The sequence below is a fragment of the Calonectris borealis genome, chromosome 3 (assembly GCF_964195595.1).
Source record: "Calonectris borealis chromosome 3, bCalBor7.hap1.2, whole genome shotgun sequence".
NCBI lineage: Eukaryota > Metazoa > Chordata > Aves > Procellariiformes > Procellariidae > Calonectris > Calonectris borealis.
Window position 1 is genome coordinate 43,957,770 of NC_134314.1, and position 24,453 is coordinate 43,982,222.

At 41.3% G+C, this 24,453-nt stretch overlaps 1 protein-coding gene across 4 annotated transcripts in view; it reads right to left on the reverse strand.

Annotated features, from left to right (window-relative positions):
- EPHA7 (EPH receptor A7) overlaps positions 1–21,100 on the reverse strand; it is a 161,549-nt gene extending 140,449 nt beyond the window's left edge. For 3 of the 4 annotated variants that reach the window (XM_075145509.1, XM_075145507.1, XM_075145506.1), the window contains exons 1-3: positions 20,737–21,095; positions 16,300–16,364; positions 11,155–11,824 (exon numbers count right to left, since the gene is read on the reverse strand). In XM_075145509.1, coding sequence (XP_075001610.1) covers positions 11,155–11,824; positions 16,300–16,364; positions 20,737–20,833 — 832 coding nt within the window. In that variant the 5' untranslated portion in view covers positions 20,834–21,095. Of the gene's footprint in view, positions 1–11,154; positions 11,825–16,299; positions 16,365–20,736 lie in introns of all 4 variants that reach the window. The other variant, XM_075145508.1, reaches the window with a different exon arrangement.
- Positions 21,101–24,453: the final 3,353 nt, after the last annotated feature.

Here is a 24,453-nt window from a genome sequence, read left to right on the forward strand (position 1 = left end):
GGACTTTATCAGCACTTCTTTTTCTAGTTACTGTCAATAAAACTGTCCACATTTTGAAAGTTGTCCATTTGTCTGTACAAACATATTGTCCTTACACAATCAGCACAAAACAACGTCACAATTATAATATACTCATGAAAAAAAATAATGAATGTTAATTTTCACTGAAGAGCTACTGGTATAGAACAAAATTTTTCAGTAAGTTGGACAAAAATGAAAATGGAGAGTTACCTAATTTATTTACTATGCAAATAAATTGATCAAGGAAAAATATGGTGACATTTTGAAACATGAGAAATCAAACATCCAAGATTCAGTGTTTGATTTCAGCTAAGAGACTTTATCATGGGTCTGATCCAAGACAACAAAATTTTTCAGTAAGTTGGACAAAAATGAAAATGGAGAGTTACCTAATTTATTTACTATGCAAATAAATTGATCAAGGAAAAATATGTTGACATTTTGAAACATGAGAAATCAAACATCCAAGATTCAGTGTTTGATTTCAGCTAAGAGACTTTATCATGGGTCTGATCCAAGACAATAAAATCAAGTAAGAAAACTGTCTCTTCAATAGGATTCCAATCACATTCCAAAATTATCTCTATTCAGCAATTTAAAAAGAAATACCAAAGATGATCTTAAAATTTTTTTTTAAATCTGTTTCATGCAATCTTTTTTTTCCTAATTACATTTTCTTATTTGATATTTGAAGACTTTAAACAAAACTATAGTCTAACAGAGAAAAAGAAAAAAGATCAATGTCTCCATGTGCTTTGACATATAAACAAATCATCCTTATCAACAAATGAAAAAATCAGTAGAACATTTTCTCCAGTTCTATCATTCACCTCAGAAATACATACATATATATATAGTGCAAATAAATTGATCAAGACAAAAATATGTTAACATTTTGAAACACGAGAGCTCAAACATGCAAGATCAAATGTTTTATATTTTATATGTGTGTGTGTGTGTGGGCGCGCACACGTTTTATATACTAAATATATACATATATATATATAAAAGAAAGTTCAGAACCTAAGAGACTGGAACCCATCGTTCCATATGAATGGTTCTAACTGCTAGACTATGGGAAGAGCAAGTTTCAGCAGGGGCTACTAAAACCTTCTAACAGTGACTGCATGTTGGTTAATGGGCATGCCCTATTTGAAGCAAGAGACCTGAGTTTAAATTCTCCTCAGCAAGAAAAATAATTGACCTAAGCCTGGAAAACTTGAGTTGAATTAGATCATGTAAATATGATCAGTGATCACAGCCACACATTGCCCACTCGGACCACGTTCTGCAGACAAATTTTTGAACATGTAATTTGTTCCAGCACCAACAGGGCTGAGCTGTTTGGCACACAAACTGCCAAACTTTTAGGAATACAATAAACTTTACTTTTAGAATCTCAATTGCCAACATTCTTCAAGCATTTTAATGGTAGCTAAGCAAGGGCTCCAAGATTTTAAATTAGAGATTTAATGAGATTCTCAACACCAACTATGTGCCTCTGTGGACACAAATGGATTGATTCAAATAGGCACCACATAGACATTCATGAAATGTATCATTTGTTCTCAAAATCTACCCGTACAATAGTTTAGTGTAGAAAAACATGGTACATTCAGGAAGTTCAAAGAATACTATGCTTACTGTTCATAAATCAAGACTGGCTAGTAAGCTGAGAAACTGAGGGATTTGGAGGTTTGGAGGCCACAGGCACTACCAACTTTTCAGGTGGAGTGGATCAGGTCATTAATCCAAGCTCCAGACAACTCCTGAGTTTTTCCTTGATGGTCCATCAGAACTGGATGGAGACCTCTGACATCCTGCCCCTCTCCTACACAGGGGTTTAGGCTTACAGAGAGAAATATGCACATGTACACTATGTCGTAAGACTAGAACAAAAGCATATACATGGTCCTTTGAGAAAAATAAGCTCTATCAAGCAGGACATTGCAATTTAGTCACATCATGAGGACATATCGATTAAGGTGAAAGGAACATACGGCAGGTCACATGCATATGGCTACAATGAGGCCCACCATATTAGTCACCTGCCAGAAGATCTCTGAGTATCACTTTGAAGGGCCACCCTAGTTCAATCCACTATGTTCAATCTACTGGAAAAATGAACATCAGTCATCTAGGCTGGGTGATATTTCACATTCACTAAATGTAAGGAAAGAATAATAACAAGTTATATCCATTAATTATGCTAGAGATTATATATCTCATGTACGATCAGTGGAATTTCAGAGTCCTGTTTATATTTGGAACTCTGGGCTTCTCTGTACACATTTATACCAACACAATACCTACAATTCAGAAAAGCACACCTAATGAAACATGCATTTAAATACGTTTCATCAACATAAAAGCTTTAGGTTTATGTATATGCTTACAGTTACTTAAAACTTTAACACTTTCCTCAGTAGGAAAATATTAACACACGATGTTACTCTCATCCCGAAGTTAACGGGATTCTTGCCATTAAGTTCTAGCAATGATGCCTCAGCCCGCAGTCCTACAGTTTTCTGTGTTAGGCATTACTTCCTTTAAATAGTCATAAACTTGTTTACTGGGAAGTAGAAGCCCCATTTTTACACTTTCTACAGCATGTTTATTTATGGTAATACATACTACCAAAAATTTTTTTGTTCAAAACAAAAAAATCAGTAGCCAACCAGCAAGCCAGGGCTCTAGACTTGCATCAGCTTCTCAAAATTGGACCCTTAACTTATTTCACAATTACAGCAAGATATAATCTTTGCATTTAGGCATATTAAATACATTGTGAAATAATAGCAGTAATTACATTTCTTAATTATGTACTTCCTTTTTATCCATCAATCACATATTTGAGGTATGTCAGGTGTCATAAAATGCTAATAATTAGACTTTTATTAGAAAAATGCTTGATACTATTATTGCAGGAGAGCCATGTCTTGCCAAGGGTCACATGTAACTAATCCAAACCATAAAAATTAAGAAGTTGAAGTATCAATTCACCTTGGGTAAAAAAACCCTGATGTTTCTTACAGATGTGAGCAACTTTATCCTCCTTAGGATAGGCAGCGGGGTCACCCAGCTAAATAAAGCTATACAGGTACGTGCACTGACAGGATCAGGACTCTCGAAGTATAATATTTGAGCCCAATTCTTATCTCACACAAGTTTTATACTTGGTTGCCTTTGCTACTCTGAATTATGCTTATAAATTAGCTTAATATTAAGCCAAATTCCCTAAAATGCACATAGCTTCTGAAATATAATTTTTCCTAAAAGGAAAATCTCTTCTTAATGGAGAAAAATAGAAGTAAGGAAAAAAGCATTAAATACTGAACAGTCACTCTACAGTATGTTGGTATGTTGTGTTTATTAGGGAGACCTGATGAAGTCAGAAACAGTCATTAATGGAAAAGCACACGAGAATAATCCTTCACCAGAGACACCCTGGTGAAAACACTGGACATACTGCTGATATGTCTGAGCACAAGAAATTGAATATGAGATTCCCACAGAAAAGAAAGTTTCTGCTGTGAACTATTAACTAGGATACTATTCATTTTTACATATAACATATTTTTCATTAATATTAGAGACAAGAGAACTCACTGTGACAGATAACAAATAACAGAAAGATTAGGAAGTGCACAGGGATAAAAGCTTCTCTAAGTAAGGAGAAGGTGGTTCATAAAAATGTCTTAAATGTATTTGCTATTGCTGCTGTTTTTTCAATAATGCAAGGTGATAGAAGAAATTACATATATCATCCTGTAAAGAGAGGTTACTTTTTATTAAATTAAAGATGGATAATGCTGAATTTAACAGTGAACCTGCCTTTTTTTTCTCTCTTTTTTTTTTTTCTGCTTGATGCCAGAACACTCTGTGAAAGCTTACAGCAGAAAACATTTGCATATTTTTCCTGTCATGTGAACCATGTTTGGCTTTTAATAAGCTCCCTGAACATACTTTCCTAATTCTTTTAAGGAAACCCCTTACAACTTGTTTTATTCTTAACTTGGTTCCAGCCTTAAGTTTTTATTATTTACAAAGTAGTATTTATAGTATTTCCATGGGGGAAAAAAACCAACACAATCATGATATAAAGGAAGTATATGTATTGAGTACACTTCGAAAGATCCATTTTGTCTTTACAGTTATTAATTTGAAAATGTTTTACTTGTTTTCATTTCAAAAAGTGTTAATCCATAAGCTGTGCACAACTTATTGTTTTTAATAACTAGATTAGCATTGCAGACAGAGCGTGCACAGTACAGGGAAAACACCGAGATTTAACACTGAGAAATCAAGAAGGAACATTTAATTTTTACACTGTAGTTCAAGTCATAATAAGCATGATACTAACTGAAAACCCACATAAAAAGAAAACTATCTCCACAGTTTCCCATGTAAAAACAGACAGATATTCTTAAAGATTTAATACTGCTTAATATATAGGAACTGCTGGAGAGCAAGCAGCAAATATTTTCGTAACAGAGGAATTTTGGGATGCAGCAAAATTCAAAAGCTAATCCAGTTAAGCAGACATTTTGTTCACATAATTTTTATTTTTTTTCAACTTCAGTACCGAACATGCATCTCTCTGTATATCCCAATTCTCGAATAAGAACCTCCACTTCACTCCTTTGCTTAAAGCTCTTTGTTTTCAGAGAACAATTTCTACCTTGAACTGCAGTTCGCTTGAACAACTTTGAACAGCATTTCACCATCTATATAACACGTCTTACAGATACATAAAGCAGATTAGTTAAACACTTATTAACGTGTTCCTCTCTTTTCTGTGATCAGTTCTTCCATTAAATGATCTCTACTTTCAGTTTCTCTGTAACCTACTAATTCTCCTTTTTTCAGTTTCTGGAACCTTGTTTTCTGGTTGGGGAGTTTGGGGAGTTTTTTGTTTGTTTTTTTTCTTGAAAAGTTAAGAGTCATATTTAATGGAATGCATGTACACTTGAGATTCCCCTAACAAGGTTTATATGTGTCTCTTTTCCCATTTGTACTCAGAAATGAAAGAATATTGAATTTTATTTTAGTGGCTTAATTCTCAGAGGTTAACAGAAACCCTGGACAAAAAAAAAAAAGGATTCCCAAGCAAGCCAGTTGCTTTTTCATCTAGGAAAATCTTTTATACTTAGAAAACTATAACAAAACTATTGCATGCCTATTGTACCTTTCACAAAAGATTTCTGGGCAGAAAAGTTTGTTTCAGAAGCAGGATGTAGGGTTTTGGGCAACAGACTTGACATGATGAGATTCCATTTCTAAATACCAACTAAAGCCTCATTTAGAACAAACAGAAGATAGACTTTATGGCTAAGGAGTTAACAGCCCAGCTGGTGAGCAACCGTAGCTAATTCAGCAGTGGCATCCCAGACCCGTAAAAAGACAGCTTTAGTGCTTCCTCTGTAACTAAAGGAGAAATTACTAAGATTCTGTTAGATTTCATTGCTGGCTTTGTTTTGTTTTCAAAATCTGTGCACAGCAGTGAATCTGACAAAAAGAAAAAAAAAACTACAACAAATTTAGTTTAAGGAACTGATATTCAGCAAAGTTCTAGCAAAATGCAAAAAATAAATTCCTGGAGACAACAGAATCTGGGAAGAAGAATAGAATGGGGTGGGGCGGGGAAGAAGAGAGGCTGGAGAAGGGAAAGAGCTCTACATTCAACTACATTATCCAACAATTTCACTTCTAGAATCTGGGCTCCTGACTGCCCACCTGCATGTGCTATTTCACTCCCGTCAGCTCTTCTGGAGCAAAACAACTAGTTCCTTGGAAACTAAACCCAGTTTAGTAGCTCTGCAGTTAATTCATTGTAGGGATCCCTGTGATGGCATTATGGATGAGAACTAGCTGGTTTCGGTTCTTCATTGCACACTTGAGAGAGGATGCTGTATCACCAAAACTATGATGGCCTATAACCATCCTAATCAAACTAATTCAGACACTTCAGGCAAAGGAACACTACAAAAAAATAATTGTATCTTAGGGCCAAAAGGCAGCCCAGAGGAGACTGGCAACAAATGCTATGAAGCACGAAGGCACCAGTTTCTTCAGGCGATGGCTAGCCCTGACCACTAAGAACACAAGCCATTTTTTATGACTTAATTTGGAAACCACTCTGCAAAGAGGATGTGTTTAACAGTAGACATAGCTCCTCTCCCCTTCTCTTCTCTGTGTTGACACATCCAAAAGGCTGAAGGACATGAATAAAGTAGGTCAAAGAAGCCCAAATGACTTAGGCTGACTGACAAATTTGTAAAAATCATCCTCCTTATGAACACTAGACTGTTCTGAAAGAAAGATATAGCAAGAAAATATATCTTTCTGCCACATTTCTCTGACAAGAAGGGCAATCAGAAGACTCCAGGGTGAAAAAAAGCCAAGACATTCAACTTTCTAGAAACTCCAAAGGGGCCTGGAAGCAGAAATCACAGCTCTGCATTTCATAGTAGAAACGCCTTCAGTATTCTTGACTACCTAGCTAGAAGGTCTTACTTTCACCTTAAAAGTATCTGGTTTATTTTTCTGAACCCTGCTAGGATCCTTTGGAAAGATACTTACATGTTTTTTTTTTTTAAATTCAATAGTTCCTACGCAGCTGTATCTGGGACCAGTGATATCAGATCACACTGACCTTTCTTTAAAAAGGGACAGAAAAATTATTTTATATGTTAGGGGATAAAAACCGAAGGAAGTAGACACTCTCCTGTTGAACTTCCACTGGCTTTAGAGAAAATTACAACACTCAGAGATATCCTTATTCTCTGCTGTGGTTCAATTTGCTGAGAATAATTACATTCTCTTCCCTAGAGTAATTTTGGAGGCAAATGGCAGAAAGGTAACTCTTCTTCAAAAAAGGAAACATTTAGACTCTTAATGATATAAATGTCATTGAGAAAGTTTTCTACCATTTTGCCCCTTCTCCACAAAGCAAAACATTTTCAAGTTGAAAATGCAGGAACGTCAACATAGGTTACTCAAGCTGCAGGTCACCCACATCTTTTGGGACACCCTACCTGGGCTGAACCCTACACCCAATTCACAATATGCGCAACTTGGGCTTTTAAAAGCATGGTAACATTTTTTTTAATGACAACTTATTCACATTCCCCCCTTAACATTGCCCTCTACTAGTAAACTTGTGGCACATCAGCTCTTAAGTGGAGTAATATTAAAAAACAAAAACAAAAAATGAAACAAACAAAAAAACATGACGACACATACTTTACCACAAATATGCCAAGCATAAGGCAAATTCGGTTTCTGGATCTGTTACCAAGTAATATTTCACAAAGTCAAGAGATAAAAGTTTGTCCCAAGAAGAAAAAAAGAAGGAACAGATGCAGCTTGCAGTCTGGCACAGTGTACAGCACATGACAAAGTTTGGAAAGAAAAGCCTGTAGCTCCCTTTTTACCTCACCAAGACAAAATGTACAAATAGCTATAATCCCCTCCCCATTTTGGGGCCAATAAAACAACTGTTCATGCATATGGTATTATAAAATGTTTAACAGTAAAATGCACCCATTTGGCTTTCCCTAGAATTCTGAACTTTTTGACTTCGTGCCAAATCGTCTATGTAATTTCTCAGTTCAGTCATATTAAGAGATGCTTCCTACCTTCTGAAATATCACTCTACTGCTCCGATTGAATAAATTTAATTCTCTCCCTCCCCACCCCCAACTAACATAAAACAGATGGAAAATACATTACACTAGAAGTTCTCAAAGAATTATTTTCTCCTTCAAATACCAATCACTGATCACAGTGTGGTCCTTACATGCACAACATATCGACTGGACTCCACTGTGAGAAAAAAATCAAAGACCTATTGGCAGTCCACTACAGTTAGTGAGAACTTTATTGGGTTTTTGCGGTTGTTTTTTTTTCTGCCAGAACAGATGCAATATATGTTGTTAGAAGAACTGAATATTTCTAAGTACCTTTCTGGTAGGTTTGCTAGGTACCTTTCAAGACAATCCTTTAAAATGTACAACTTCCACACCTAAGCCTAGTGTCACACACCAGCAGACATAAGATCTACACTGAGGAGATAGTGTCCTTGCACATAAGCAAAAGAATCTGCAATTCAAAGTTCAGAGGCTCACCTAGTTTTCTCATGTTTGTTTCACCCAGCTTTAAGATTTTGCTTTAAATGACGATTGTGAGCTCTCTGGAATTTGCCTCTCTTATGTATGTGTGTTATCACAATAGATTACTGAGGTGGCATGGACTCCTTGGCACACCTATAGTGAGAAGTAATCAGTGTACATCCAAAAAAAGATTAATTCAGCTTGAAAGATCGAGCACTGAAGAAGGAACACATGGGAGCTCATTTTCCAGGTTATGTGTTTCACCGCTCATGATTGTTTTCTTCCTTATCCTTCCCAGCAGTTGCTTACATTCATGCAACAAAAAAATCTTCTGGCAACACATCCAGTGCAGAGTTGTGTATAAATCAAAACTCAATTGTTTTAGTATCTGAACTCAATAAATTTCACACACAGGAGAGAAGCTGTATGCAAAAGGAACACATTCTTCAATCACAGCCAGCCAATCAAGCTAGCGTAACACAAATGAAAATCCCCACTGAGTTACAGGCTGAAGAGCTATTTGGAACTACAATGTGGCCATCTACTCCTACCTTTGCTACAACGCAGCCAGATAAGGTATTATTCTGTATCTTTAAAAGACCTTCCTATTGTGTTAAGTTAATTCAGCTGAGCTTTAGCAAGTGTGAGAGAGGAATCACAGACTTCTGCCCATCCTGACAGAGCACAATGCTTTCTGCCATGAGTAGTCCCAAAGAAGTCACACAGCATGCCAGGTACAAAGTATTTGCAGAAGTGAGCCCTCAGACAGGGCTATAAAAGCTCTGGGTTAAGGAAGCACACGCCAACTTGCTTCTGCTTGATCTGTTACACAGCTTGACAGTAACAGATAGCCAGTTGCATTAGTGTCAATGTTCAGATACGTTTCTCTCAATATCTGTCACAAAAAACAGACGCGGTATCAGCGTGCCAGCTGTATTATCGGTCACTACATAGTTGATCATACTTAATAACATCCTCGAGCACAGACACGGCTAACAAGTATCACAGACGGCAATTACTATTGTGCACCACAGTCACCCAGATCGTTCTGACTCCGAGCTGCCAACGGCGCGCGTTCGGCGAGTGCCTGCCTCCCAACTTTTCCCTCTCAAATACATTAACTTGCCTCAATATGGAGCCAGAGTTTGTTTTGAAACTCTTAACAGGATCACTGAAAGAAAAGAGGAAAAATACCATAAATGATCCTCTGGACTGTTTCCAGAGTAGCGTATTCTCTTAGCGATTGCCTTGGAAGCAAGCCAAAAAAGGGAAGTGTTCTTGCAAATGAGCACGCTACTATACTCAAGTACAAGTTATCATTTAATTCTTTTGTCAACATCAGCGCAGTTAGAAATTAAGAAGGCTGGTTAATAAACAGGTTACTTGAATTCCAGTTACCAAACACCAATTTCTTCTCTATCCGTCCCCCCCATGCTCATTCAGCTCCTGTCCCCCACCCACTTCCCAACATACACTGCTTTCTTTTTTTGCATACTTTGTCTCCTTTACTGAAAGTCAAATAAAATTAGTGTATTAATTACATCAACCATGACTAGGTCTGCAATCAAGAGCAACTTAACTAAGAAAAGGAAAAAAGTCAGTCGCTCCAAAAAAATATTTGAAAACCTCAGAACAGGCTTCTATGGGACACAGTGCTTAATATTTTTAATAGGGTTTTAATACAGTCTACTGAATGGTTTTGTGCAGGCAGTTTTTCATATTATGATTACTCCTAATGAGATCACCCTCCTCATCCCTTCCCAATAGAACAATGAAAGATTTGTGCAAGGCTACAAAGGCATCAGATCAACTCCACTCACTTCACCTTGTACCGAATTTCCTCATAAAATCTCATCAAGAAACACAATTTTTTTTTTCCTGAGGACAAATTATTAATAATGAGATCTATTTATTTTTCTTTTAGGGGGTCGTAATCCTCTGTAGAGGATTTTGAAGTCCTCACACAGACATGTCAGACTCAGTGACTGCTGCCAGCTTTGTTTTTGAGATGCTGTAGGTTTCTCCTCTTCACAGATTTGTGGGTTTTTTTTCCCAGGTTTTGACTTACAACATTTCTCATCAACAAATGTCTGTCCATCTTATGGTAAAAATATGGTAATATATAACTCCTTGTGTCATCTTATGATAAAAATGATAGACCTTGTGTTAAATGTACATGAAAATACCCGTCTTCAAAAAAACTGCCTATTCGCTTGATTTTACTGTAAGCAAAGACAATGAAATATCCTTTCTCATGCTAAGCTGAAGCATCTTACACATGTAGCCTCAGTAACAGCAATGCTAAGGATAAGTATTATTCTAAGAATATGGGTAACTGAACCAGTCTGAATGAGAAAGCACAGTAGTCTCTGATTTGCTAGTATTTTAAACTCCACCATGATACCCTGGCAAGCCAGAAGTTTAGAGTTAGTTTTATGCAAAAACATATTGTAGAAAGGAAAACATACTTTACTCTGAAAACTTGATATTCTGTTTGAAAGATCTAAAATGATACCCTTTTGTCTGAATTTGCACACACTTACGACACAATCCTCTAACTCAGTTTTTATTGCGTGTGTATTCTTCCCATTACTAACCACACCTCGTTCTTCCTCAGTTTTAGTTTCCTTGTAATTCTGTCAGAGACCATGTGAAAGAACAAATTGTTTAACTACTCATATCCAAGATTATTAATACAATGTTCTGTGATAGGTATGACTTGCTCAGCAAGAGGTACAAGGAACATAACCTTAACCAGTTTAAAATGCTAATCCTGAATCTATATTTATGCTTCATACATTATGTTTCATACATTTTAAATTTTAAAATGCAGTATGCAACTGCTGATTCCCCTATCCAGAAGAGCTGACTGCTTTGGATTAGCCAGTGTGAAGTTTACAGATTGAGGATCCAAAAACTCTAAAAGCAGACTGATGACGTATTTCTCTTGGGGGGGGGCGGAGCTGGTAGAACGTGACCTATTAATGTACATACTACAACAAGTTGCATGTTTACTTACGTTCACATGTGTCTCCTTTTTGCTGGTATCCCGCTTTGCAGATACATTTTCCAATAGGCACTAACCATTCTCCCTCTGCGCTGCAGTGCATCTTCGGCGAGTTCTCCGCCTCCTCCTCTGCACTGCTGACACAAGTTCCCCGTACTTCAACTAAAGAGGAAAACTCTGAGCCAGTCACTGTGTCAGGAAAAATAGCTAAGTTCTCAATGATGGACCAGCACTTCTTGTAGTAGACTTTGACAGAGACCAAAGCAATACAGGCCCCTACATCCTGAAACGCAAGATAGAATCCTTTTTTGGACAAAGGTCCAATTTCTCTCACCTCTGTGTTAAGTTTCATTTTTCTCTCCCCAAGATCACCCTGGGTAAAACTTTCATCTGCTGCAATAGTGTCTATTTTTACATATTGGTTTTCTCGGATATTCCTGCCAGTGTCGTAGTCTGTTTCATAATAATACAAGTTAAAAGTTTCTTTACAAGTCCCCAGAACTCCAGGAAGACTGTTACAATCCCTCAGAGTGAATTTCAGTTCTACAAAAATCCTTTGTGCATTGCTTTTTGCAATCCAGTTAGTCCGAAGCCAGTTGTTTTGGTTTGATTCCATCACCTGGCATACCTGGTATGTTCGTATAGGAGTGTAGTTTTCATCCAGTCCACTAATTTCTTCCCACTAAAACAATAACAAACAGTTAGTAATACAAAACAAGTACACCACCAGATGTAACTGTTGTGCATTTTAAAAGGCTTCACACAACTCAAGTCTCCTCCTTTTTTACAGTATGGCTTCATAAAAAGTAGGTTACTGTTAAAATACTCTTAAGCACCCAAATGAAGAAAATACATCTTAATGCAGCTGCAGGCTCTCTCTCTCTCCACGTCTTTCCCACATATAAATAACTTCTAAAAATCATTGTTACATCATGGGCACAGTTGTAAAGGGGAAGCTTCAGAGAAGGCTGTTCAACGTACCAAGTTCTGATTACACACTGGGCTCTCCCACATTTCATTAAGGTCATGACAGTTTTGGGTAAGCAAAGACCAAAAGGAGGGAGGCAGCTTCGCTTCCAGAGAAACCTAAAATCAGTAAAGCCTTAGAAACTGAAATTGCCTGGTGTTACAGTACATAAAGCTTGTGTACATAAAACTTCCAGTTAATGTTTCAGTTGTACAGAAAGCATGGGACCGGGTCCTGAAACTTGTGAGTCGTACAATTTTCACTCCTATATGCTGAAAGTGGCATAGAAAGAGAGGGCAAGAGAAAACAGACAGAATTAAAAATCTGAAAGCAAGAAAACATTTTGGTTGTCCCCTTTTTGTTCAGTCCACCTTCTGTTCTACTTACAAACCAAAGAAGGTAAGCAGGAGCTCCTCACCTCACATTTTGTTCAGTGGCTGCATCCATGTTAAAAGGAGCAAACTTCATTTAGTTGGGAGTTCAAATGAACCATGAGATTACATACGTAATTAAGAACAACCCACATGACTGAAAGTTCACTGGTTCAAAGCCTGTTTTTTGTTGTTGTTCCCTCTTTAGGATAACAACTATGTAACAAACTGGTAAGCCTCTAACAGCCCCACAGTCTTTAACAGCCTTTGGTGGCGTGGGAATTTGCACCTCCGGCAATGGCAAACCTTCCACTGAAATCAACCAGGCAGATCTGCCCAGGTGTAACCAAAACAGTATCTGTCTCAGCTTTTTTCACATTTCTTGTAACATTTAATTCACTGCAGAAACTGCAGCTGTAATAAATTAGGGGGGTTTTTTTTGAGCTATCTTCACCCGATGATACAGGCAACCATGACTTCTCCGTATGGCACTTAGCCCTCTGGCCCTGTGTCAATAATGCACTTAAGCTCACGCTTAAGATCAATGACAGTACTTATGAGCTTAATGGTAAGCATGTGGTTAAGTGCTTTGTGGGACTAGCATACTCGGCACCTCTGCAGGATGGAGCATCCACTGACATTCCTTATACCGGTAACCAAGCGTGGAAGGCATTGGTTTCCCAGACTAGGAGCCCCGCAGTATACAGTACTTTGCAAGCCTATTTGACAGCAAATGAGATCATTTTAATGTTGGTCTACTGCTCCAAGAAAAAGCAGATGTGGCTGAATTGATGCTGGAAGTTATCACCACAAAATATATCACGGCTGCACATGCTGAAATGCACAGAAGTTGTAAATATCGAAGCGCATTTCAAAGACCTACAGTTAATGTAGACGTGGTATTTATGGTATTATATATGCATATGGTATTGAATTATTGAAATATATTATTAAATGCTCATGGAGTTAACTGAACTGATTGCATATGGAACTGTATTAATATCAGAACAGAAGAAAGTCTATCTTCATAATAGATTTGTTATATCTGAATGAGTGAGATTTTTTGCCCCCTGTGTAAGAACTACTACCAACAAGGAAAGGAAAAAAAGGGGCCCTGAACTGAAGATTTTGGCTCTGCCACATTGAAAAGAAACAAAACAAAACAAAACAAACAAAAAAACCCAACACCCATAACCCAAAGAAACCCAAAACCACACAAAGATGACAAAAAAGGCAGGAAGACTAAAATTTTACTGATTTTTATACTCTCCATTTCATGTAAGGTAGTGTTGGATTTTTTTTTGTTTTGGGTTGGTTTGGGTTTTTTGTTTGTTTTATTTTTTATCTTGTGTACGCAGTCCTCCTTCAAAACACCAAGCCAGATTCTGGAATGAGATATTCTAGTTAGACGACGTATCGTGTCTTTGAAGTGAAAGTAACTCTAATGTACCACACAACAGAATCTGACTCTTCAGGTTTTGATGTGGACTGCTCCATCAAAACAAATCCCCATCCCCCACCCTCCCCCAAAAAAAACCACACAGAAAGCAAAACAAAAAAAACAACAAACAAACAAAATATATTTAACAAAATCAAACCATTTTTCGTAATACAACACAAATGAGCCTTCCTGGAGTCAAAAACCCACTACACGAGGCTAGCTAGTATTAGAGAGATTCTTATGCTACAGTCAAGGAAAACAATACAAAACACTAAATTCAGATAAGTCCTACTTTACGTTATCCCTAGTATTAAATGCTGTTAAAGTCTATGCTATTAAAGTCTAGCTTTCCGTATTTTCCGAAAGCCATGGAATACAATTTTGCTAAAAAATTAAGGAAATAGGACTTATGATTCAATTCTGTAATCACAGAGCTATTATTTCAAGCAGTCCGTTGGTGGTGTACCTGCTTCTCTGCGGGAAAAAAAAAATACATCAGTACTTCAGGATATGTTTTCACCTATGCCATCTGAGGTCGTGTTTCATTAAAGTCTTTCTAAAGTGATCAGTTCCGTGATAGCTTTTACAGCAAGAAAATTCAACTTTTCTTTGTCCTGCTGCAACATATGGTGATACACATGCAATTCTATTTGAATGTGTCCTGTTCTATTGGTTTCAATATATGGTATTTTAACTTCTTAGTTATCTTAACAATGTTTGAGATCATTGTTAGATGTAACATTTGCAGCTGAATGAGGCATTTAACGAGTGTCTGGCTGATATATTCCATACTGTGATGATGCAGTAGTTTCTCTTACGAAGAAGTTTTTCTGTGTTTATTCCCATAAAGTCTTTATTGCATAGTAGAAAAATCAGTAATTAAAACTAGAAAAACATTTATCTTCAAAATTACATTATTTAAATGGTACTTTTACGTTAATATACAGGCAACTATTTCTGAACATTCTCATGCATATGAATCCGGTCATTAGTTTTGATTCACTTTTAATTCCTGATTGAAATTGGCTTCTACCTCTAAAAGTCGCCTTTTACTATTTGTTGAATTTGATTCTACTTTCATCTTTAAGTATGCTGACATGTATAACATGTGTTGACATGTCTTTCATTATCTACAGGTTAGCCTAATATAATTGCAACTAAGCTAATCTTTCAAACACCTCTGGTAAAGGCTTCAATCAATGCAAAACGCTAATGCCAAGGTTATTAGCCATCATACGCGTTGAGCTCGCATTACATTCTTTCTGAAGTCCTTAGATTCGTTTCCAGTTTATGCTTGTATTGATTTTACGATCTTGCTTTTAAAGAAAGACACTTTCAGATTTTCATTCTTCTTATTTAAAGGATTTGTTACACTTTTATATCCCCGCTCACACTTCACGCTCTTCTGGCTCCAGATTTCTTAATGCGCTGAAGATTAAGGGCCTGATCCCCAAGTCCTTGTTCATGCAAGGAGTTGCAATGGATTCAGCAAGACTGCTTCCATGAGTAAGAACTGTCCATATAATGTATGATTTGTCAGACCGAGTTAAGGTAGGACTGAGCTAAGGTAGGACAATATACCCATTATATCTTTCTGAAAATGCTCTTCTTCAAGGCTTGAGGACAAAGGGGTTTTATATCACTTTTAATTCAGACTGAAAGCAGCATTTCTCAACTTTACATATATAATAAATAAGACAATAGCACCGATGTTTCTAAACTTCTCATTTTTTATAATGATGTACTTTAAAATGGTACATTTCATGGAGTACCATGAGATTAATTTGTAAGCAAGCTGGAGATGGCCTTAACCACAGAATTCATGCCTAGTTCCAGATATCAAGCTCCTCAAGACTTGGGGATGTTTCAAGTTTGGAATGTCATTTCAAACACATCTGCAGTATAAATGTTTTTATTTTAGAGCACTTCAATCTGTGCTATTCAATTACAAAGAAAACATCGTAAACAAATTTATGATCACCCATTATACAGAAAATTAAAAACATATTTTTAGAAAGTTTCCACACAGAAGTAAATCTGCTGTTTCTAAAGGAAGAAGGAAAAAGTGATTTAAAATACTGTGTTATAAATATACAGAGCTTTCTGGTACAGCACAAAGGATTACACTACAAAACATAAAGCTACCGAGAACATTTAGGTGAGTTTCTAAAGAGACTCTTACTTTTAATTAGCTTGTGCATTTGTTCACCGTAACCTGAGGTATGCTTCTTTCCATTATAAAAATGAAAAAGCCGTAAACACTTGGTACGATTACTGAGACAAATGTGAGGGGGAGCTAGTTTAAAGCAAGTCTTTCAATTGCTTTGGTAAAATAACTACTCATCTTTAGGAACTTAATTTTTGCCTGGAGTACTTACCCCATTGGGAGGAGAGGAAATCCATTCCAACTCTGTCTGTTGTGCTTTAGAGTCCAGCAATATTACTAAAAAAGAAAACAAAAAAGAATTTCCACTGTTTGTTAAATATGAGTGGGAATATAAAACCAAAGAACAAGGTCTGAATTAAAAAAAGTAATAAAAAGAACAGAATTTTTGTACAAATTAATATTTTTTCTTCATATTATTAAAAAAATGTCTGCCACAACTATGCATTTATGTGCAAATAGATGATTAAATGATTATGTACCATCCACATAGAAGCAGACATATATTAATCTTAACAATTTCATTGCTTAAATCAAAGTGTATTGTTTTTCTTAGTGCTCTAAAGTGTTACTAATCAGTCATTAAGATGCATGCTCCCTTCATCTCCTTTGTCATAAGAAGGACATTTCCATATGCTGGCTATTACAATGAGCTTAAAGCAAACAAATACACACCAACATTTCAACACTTTTCCAAACTGATTTAGACAAGACTAGTCTATACCTTACCGGGAGTTGCACTGCAAAAGCAATGGTCTTTTTGAGTTCGAAAGAAAAAAATATGTCCTTTAGGTGATAAAGCAGTAATTCTATAAACAAATGACAAGCAGGAATACGGAAGACTCTGCAATTACCTCACACTTTGCATGCTCAAAATACTATATACACAAAATCAGACTAATTCACCTTATGGTAATGGCTTACTAAAATCTTCATGTCATTATACCCCAGTGACACTTCTATACAAAAAGACATCAGTTCTAGTAGCACCGCAATTATTTTCAGCTAATTGTAACCCCGTCTCCGAAAGTGGTTAATCACAGCCTAATAAACCAACTCTTATATATTTTACAGTACATATTGGAGGTTATATTACTGATGTTCTGTTACCTCCAAACATATATTTCTATATATGTCTTATATTTCAATTATAGCTATAAGCTTCTTTCTTAGCATATTATTATAAGTTTCTGTAAATCTTTCAAATGGTATATATGTTAATCTGTGATGTCCAAAAAAAAAAAAAAAGTGAAATAATTTGCTGTAATACCTTCTTTCAAACAGCAAAAGCTGTAAAGTGATCAACTATATATCTAGGTCTGGTACACTTTGAAGATTCCTTCTTCAAAGCTGCACATTTAACTTCATACTTCTATTTGATTAAATAAAAGGTAACATTTCTAATTTAAATCTGTTCAGTATATTTTTATCTATAAAGCTATTTATAACTTTACACACAGCATTTAAGTACTGATATTTCAAGGCATGATTTAAGGCTGTAACTTGAAGCAACTTTTGTCAGGTCTTTTGAAATGGTTATAAATCTGGCTTCGGCCCTTTCTCCTAGAAGAATTTAACACAAAATTTCAGTGAATTACTAGAAAGATGAGATGACTAAAAAAGTTATTTAAAGGTTCATACAGTAATATCTGGAATGTTAGCTGAACACAAAACAGTAGGTTCCAGGCCTGTATTTCAGTAATAAAGTGAAACTACTCATTAAGGAAGTTTGATAGTCTCTCTCTAGAAAGATTATCTGCTTATTTCATTAAGGTTGGATTCAAGGGGCTTTACTTTGTAACACTTTCTATAGAAAAACAGGTGGTGGATGTGGTGGTTTTTTAAACAAGAACATTTTTAACCGTCCTGGGAAAAAAGGTACCACGAAAAATTTAACCATTTCAGCACCAGCACAACGTCCCATGGCTGCAATTCATTACACTTTTTATTTGGCAGCAATTCTCCATCACATAGCAACGGGTGGGCGCATCCCAGAAAGAAAAGACAACAAGCAAACATAAAACCCTGCTCTGCAAACACCCCTTGCAAAGAAAACGTGGCGTTTCCGCGCGGCACCGAAAGTTACTGGGGAAGAGCTTCCCAGGCCGGCGGCCGGTGCGCTGCTCCCGGCCGGAGCCCCGTGGCCGCCAGGGCTGGTCGCGCCGCTCTGGGCAGCGAGGCGGACGGGCGCCGCGCACCCCGCCAGCGCCGCGCGGGGATACGCAGCCCCCCGCGCGCCGCGCACACCGAGACCCCGGGCGCGGTCCCTCCGCGGGGGCGCAGCGGGCCGCGCTCCGCGCGGGGGGGGGGGAGACGCCGCTCAGTGCCCCTCTCCGCGGCGCGGCGGGACGGAGAGAGAAAGGAGGCGTAAAACCGGCGGGCGAAGTGCGGGGGCGCGGCTGCGGGGAGGGGGGCTCCGCGGGGCGCTGCGCAGGCGGGGAGCGGCGGCCTCTCGCCTCCGCGGGGAGCCGCAGCCGCGCACCTACCCCGGGCGCGGGGCTTGGCGGCCGGGCAGCAGCGCAGCACCGGTACCGCGGTCGCCCCCGCCACACCCCCCAGCCCGGCAGCCGCCGGTTTGGGGAGGGAGCGCTCGGGACGGCAGCCCCGCAACGGAGCCCCGAGGTCTCGTAGCCACGGGGCGGAGAGATAGGACCTCCCCCCCGGGGGGGAGCGGCCCGTAGAGCCCCCGCGTCTGCGCTCGCCCCGAGGGTCCCGGCCGCGGCGCTGGCAGAGGGCTCCGCAGGTAACGTCACCCCCTCGCTTGGAGAGCCAGGCGGACCCGGCCCCGCTCCTCTCCAGCATCTTGCCGCGGCTTTTATTTAGCTACAGAAAGGAAACTCGGAAAACTTTTCAGCTTCTCACCCCCCCATCCCTCTTCGCACCCAGCGGGGAGTGGTGGGAAACCACGCGGGGCTGCTGCCGCCACCGGCCCTTCGGCGAGGCCGAGGGTGAAGCTGCAAAGTTACTTCTTTTTTTTCCCCCTCGCTCTTTCTTCCGCGGGAGTTTCCTGCGCTTGGAGCAGGTAGCCGCTATCAATCCCTGTCTGCCGCTCGCCCCCTCCTGACCCTCCTTTGGCTGGGTTGATTTTCCCCAAACATACACACATTATACACACACACTCTTATATGTATAGATCCATATATGTACACATCTACAGACGTACTACACACACAAACACGAGGCAGGCTACCGCCGGGAGGCACCGGCGCAGCCCCGGTCGCGGCGCAATCCGCAGGGCAGAGCGGGGCAGGCAGCCCGCACCCTCCCTCCCTCCCTGCCTGCCTGCCTCCCTCCCTCCCTGCCTGCCTGCCTTCCTCCCTCCCTGCCTGCCCGACCATTCTCCGCTCCCCAACCCACGGCCACGCGTTAGTACTCCCCATGTGGGGGTGTCTGTGCTTTACAGCCCCTCCAAATAAACTTTCGAAATGCTGCTAAGGACAGGCTCTCTCCTCTTCCCCTCTCTAACCTCACCATCGCCGCCTTCTCTTAAGGGCAGAGGACATTTTAATTGAAGGATTTTTTTAAGCTCCAGTTACAGGCTCCAAATGGTATTTTACTGCATGCCAACGGTTTGGTGAAAAATATTGACGTATCCAGCTGCGGGGGGGGAAAATCCCCAAATGCATACATATGCAGAGACAGCGAAAAAGCCCCTGACTCCCCCTTCCCTGTCGTCCCCCACCCTCGAAGATGGAGACGGACCTTCGCCTTTGGCTGTCAAACGCGAGCAGGGCACTCTTTTAGATCATTTCGGATTTTCTCAGCGTGAGAAAAGAGATTCCCAGATGGACTTTGTGAATTGATTTTGTACACCTCCGTCAGCCTCTGATATAAAACTGCCTGTTTTCTCTCTGTGCGTGGGGGAAACAAAGGTCCGGGGTTCGCCTTACACAGATACCAGTGTTGGATTGATGGGAATCGGGAAGCCCCGTTGTGATACACAGATGGTGTAAAACATCCATCCCTAAACCTCTCCCTCTCTCCAGCAATGCCGGGGGAGAGCGCACACGTTGCAGAGACACGCCGCCAGGCTGTATGTACCCTCTAAATGCATGCCCAGCCTACATGGCCGGGAGGTGCAAAACTGCACCCCAGTGCTCCTTCCCACGGTCTGTGCACGGCCCCGCGGGGCCGGAGCTCTGCAGGCCCCCGACGGGCAGTGGCGCGGAGCTGCCCCGCAGCCTCAGCCCCACGCCGTGCCGTGCCTCTCCCGAAACGTCCCGAAACCCGAAACTCGGCCCCCAGCCTCTCCAGACCCCGCCCGGGGAGCAGCGAGGTAACCCGCCCTCCCCGCACCTCGTCGGGAGGATGAAGGCTGCCACAGGAGAGTAAGGGTCCCCTGCACGCATCCCCGGCCCGGGGGCTGCCTCCCTAGCCCCGTGCCTTTCCATCACGTGCAAATGCCTCGCAAACCTCATTCCTGAGAGCAAAGGCAGTTGTCCCGGTCTCTCACACACGCACACCCCCAGTGAATGCCTTGCTTTTTCCTCCCTCCCGCCTCAATTAAAAAAATGTCCTTTTTTTCTTTTTTTTTTTTTTTTTAAGCGGGGGCTGACAAGCAGCTCGCAGGGGCAGGCACTAAGCCACCGCACAGACTTCGTGTACAAAAGCAATAAATAAGGCCAAAGTTTTGTTTTTCGCATCACCTTACCTTCTTTTGCAGCCTGTGCCTCCCCCGTGTGTGCAAACCGGAACAGCCAGACGGAGCACAAAATAATCCAAGAAGGGAGCCTACTTTGGAAAACCATGGTGCAGGAGCGGGGTGATTTTATATTTCTAGCTATATATTTCTAGACACTGCCGCTGCCGCCGCTTGGTGGGTGCTAGAGGACGGTGGAGAATTTGCTCTGTAGTCTCTGGCTCGGCGCTCCCTCCCTCCCTCCTGGCTGCCTTTCTCCTCCTCCTTCTCCTTCTCCTTCTCCTCCTCCTTCTCCTTCTTCTCCTCCACCTCCTCCTCCGCGGCGCTGCCCGGCTCCCGCACCGGGCCGGCCGCCCGCCAGCCCCGACTGCAGCCCGGCCGCCCGCGCCGCGCTCCGATAATATCAATTAGGGCGAGGGGGCGGGACAGCAGCGGCAGGGCGGCCTGTCCCTCAACCTGACTGACAGCCACCGTCGGCCAAACAGCAGCGATTCTTGGCGCCCGGCGGGCCGAGCCGGCGCCTGAGTCGTCGCGGCCGGGGGGGCGGGGTCGACGATGCCGCCCAATGAGCGTGCGGCGGTGTCGGGTTGCCGCCGGTGCCGGGGAGCCGCGGGCTGTGCGCGGGGCGACGGCGGCGGGATGGAGGGGCCGAGCCGGGAGCGGGGCGCTGGGCCCGGCCGGCACCCGGGGGCTGCTCCGCACGCCTGGAGGCCGCCGGCCGGCTTGTCCTCCGAGCGAGCGGGGCGGCCGGCCCCCCCGCCCCCGGGGCTCCGTGCACTCGCCCTGTGCCGCGGCTGCTGGGGCAGGGAGCGAGGGGCGGCCCGGCCCCAGCCTGAGTCGCCGCCGGCGGGTCCCGGCGCTGCCTCCGGCGCGGTGCCCGGCCGTGGCCGGGCTGAGCGCGCACCTGGGCTGCTGCCACCGAACGGGAAACTTCCGCAGGAGGTGCGGGATGGTGCCCGAGCCGCTCCTCTGCCAGAAGTCAAGTTCCTGGGGGCTGACAGCACCTGGGCGCCCTTCCCTGGGTCTGACGGGGGTTTTCCGTCCTCCGATGTTCCCGACATAGGAAGAAGAGGCTAATGGCATTATAGGTCTTATTTGGGGGCGGTTGCTTCCCCCCCTCCCCGTCGGGTGTAACCTGAAGCGAGGGCAATCCGCTAATAGACCATTTAAATAGGAGGGGGAGAGAAGGAAAAAAAAAAAAAAAAGAAAAAAAGCAAAATCCGAGGGAGAGAGGAACTTGCCAAATCTCTTGTGCCACCGCTGACCCTCCGGGCCGGGAGTGCTTTTCCCGGGGATCTGTCATGCCCCGACCCCTCCGGTTTTCGCTTCCCAAATCCCAGCCTTGCTCTTTCAACGGGTGAAACCACAGAGCGACACACAAACTCACCCTTCCCTGGGGGAGGCTGCAGAGCGCGGGTGGTGCCACGGGCACGGCGTCGCCGGCGGCCTCGGTGGGAGCGCTCCTCTGCCCGGCCGCGGCGGGGCAGGGGCAGAGGCCGGGGCCGCGCAGCCCCCGCGGCGGGAGGCGGCGGCCCCGGCTGGGCTCCCCGCTCCGCGCCCCCTGCGGGGCCTCTGCCCGGCCCTTACCTCTAACGCTGCCCTGCGCACCTTCTCGGGGCTGATGCTCTGCGGCGCGGAGCTGGTTTTGAACGGCTCCGCTGAAAGTGCATCGCCGTGTCCTTTCGGAGGATAGAAGCGCGATGTAAACGGAATAAGTGATTATTGTTGGAAGCAGGCGAAGACAGCGGAGCGCAGGGGGTGTAATTGCAATTCGGTGGCAAGATTGTGCGAGAATCTGAAACAATCCTTGCGCACATGGGGACGCTGAGACAGAAAATGTTATGCCGTAAATGGAAATTTAACTGTGGGAGGGTTGCATATGGGATCTTTAGGTAGATAAAGCAAAATTAGAGTTAAAAATTATTATTATTAATAATAATAGTAATATGCTCAGCATTGTCGGATAAACAGCCACCATACCCCTGGCGTTGAACACTTTCCCTGTGGTCTCCCGTTACTTCTGAGAATGGTGTGGAGGTAGCCTGAAAAATACACTGTGTTCCTTTCACTTGCTGAATAATTAATACTCATGGCTTAGAATATGACACTTTATGCATTTCATTCAGAATGCTCTTTTGATACTCTGGATACCATGATGAGCATAGGCAAAGTACGCGCTCTTGATTCTCTCGTCCTCTCTCATCTGTCATTCCCATCCTTACACGTGCGTACTCAAAAAGAGGAGCTGTACCGAACAGTGAGTTTGCTTATCTTCTTTTAAAAAAACTATTTTGTTTTAAATACTTACATGCAGGTATTTTGTAACTTTCTTGCAAGTTTTCATAGGTAAAGTTAGTTTTCATGTGGCATATGTTGTAACAGTGATTAAAGCAGATGTAGGAAGTCCTTAACCTAGTTAGTCCTCTACAATTTCCTAGCATAAAGTGCAGAAATTTCACTACAACATCATTAACCCAAAAAGACAATTTTTAACCTACAGAATGTATTTACAAAAAAGTGATTTGTATTGAGGCTTTGAATAACTGTGTTCATAAAAATGCAGGAACTTACTAAATTAACAAATCGACAGGAGAAAGGCTCAAATATCCATGTCCTGCATATAGTATTAGGCCAGACACTTATTTTCATTATCACCTGCATTTATACAGGCTATATTGTACTATATTGTACAATCTAATATTGTATGTGTATAATATGGCTATAGGGCCTGTACAGGTATAAGGATACTTAAAATTATGTAAATATATTAACCACACAAAGGATATATGTGCACATGACTGAATGTAAAAAGAAATTAAGTAAGAGGTTTAAAAAAAAAGGTGTATATCTCTCTTCCTGATCAACTCATTTTAAATGCCCTGTCTTCCTGATAATGGTAAATTGAGCTAAAGATGACATATATGTATTGCTTCCTTGAAACATTTGTGGATGTATTCACAGTTACACCAAAACAATCCATATATATTGAGAGGGTATATTACAGTGTGTTTTTTTTTTAATTTGTGCTTCTTATACATTAAGTCTTTGTAAAATTGATTCAGAATCTGAAATCCTTTTCAGTGAATTTGTTTTTTTCCTTTTCCTTTGCTTCTTTGTAGTGTTTTCTAATACTTCATTGTGTTCTGTAGGATGCACAGCCTATATTGCATCTCATCCAGCTGAGCGTTGGATCTTCTGCGAACAAAAACAGAAAAGATAGATTTTACAACTGAACCAAAATACTCAAGCTAAATGGACCACAACCCCCAGATTTGGTATCAAAATCTCTGAGAGAAGAAGAAAAAAAAAAAGAAAGAAAGAAAAAAAAAGGCAACTGGGAACTTCATTCAACTCGATGTGTTACAATTCAGACACCATCAAAGTAAATGGTTAACTGGAACAGAACAATGTAATCAAAGATACTAATGTTGCTTTTTTGCTTTATTCTGTTTTGTCCTTTTTTCTTACTCAAAATCTGTAGGCCAGATTCTGCCTTTTATTTAAACTTTTTTATAGTTAGAATGGCTTTCTTGATATTACCTAGCTTCCCTATACTGATACTAGCTTGATACTAGCCGAGCTTCCCTATATTGAATTGCAATGGTCTAAGCAGATTTTGGAGAAATATTTGAAGAGTTTTCTCCTTAAAATTGGCTAACCCTCCACCACATAACTCAATCCGAAATTGTGATACAAGAAATATGGGATGAATTCTAAGGCTATACAAGC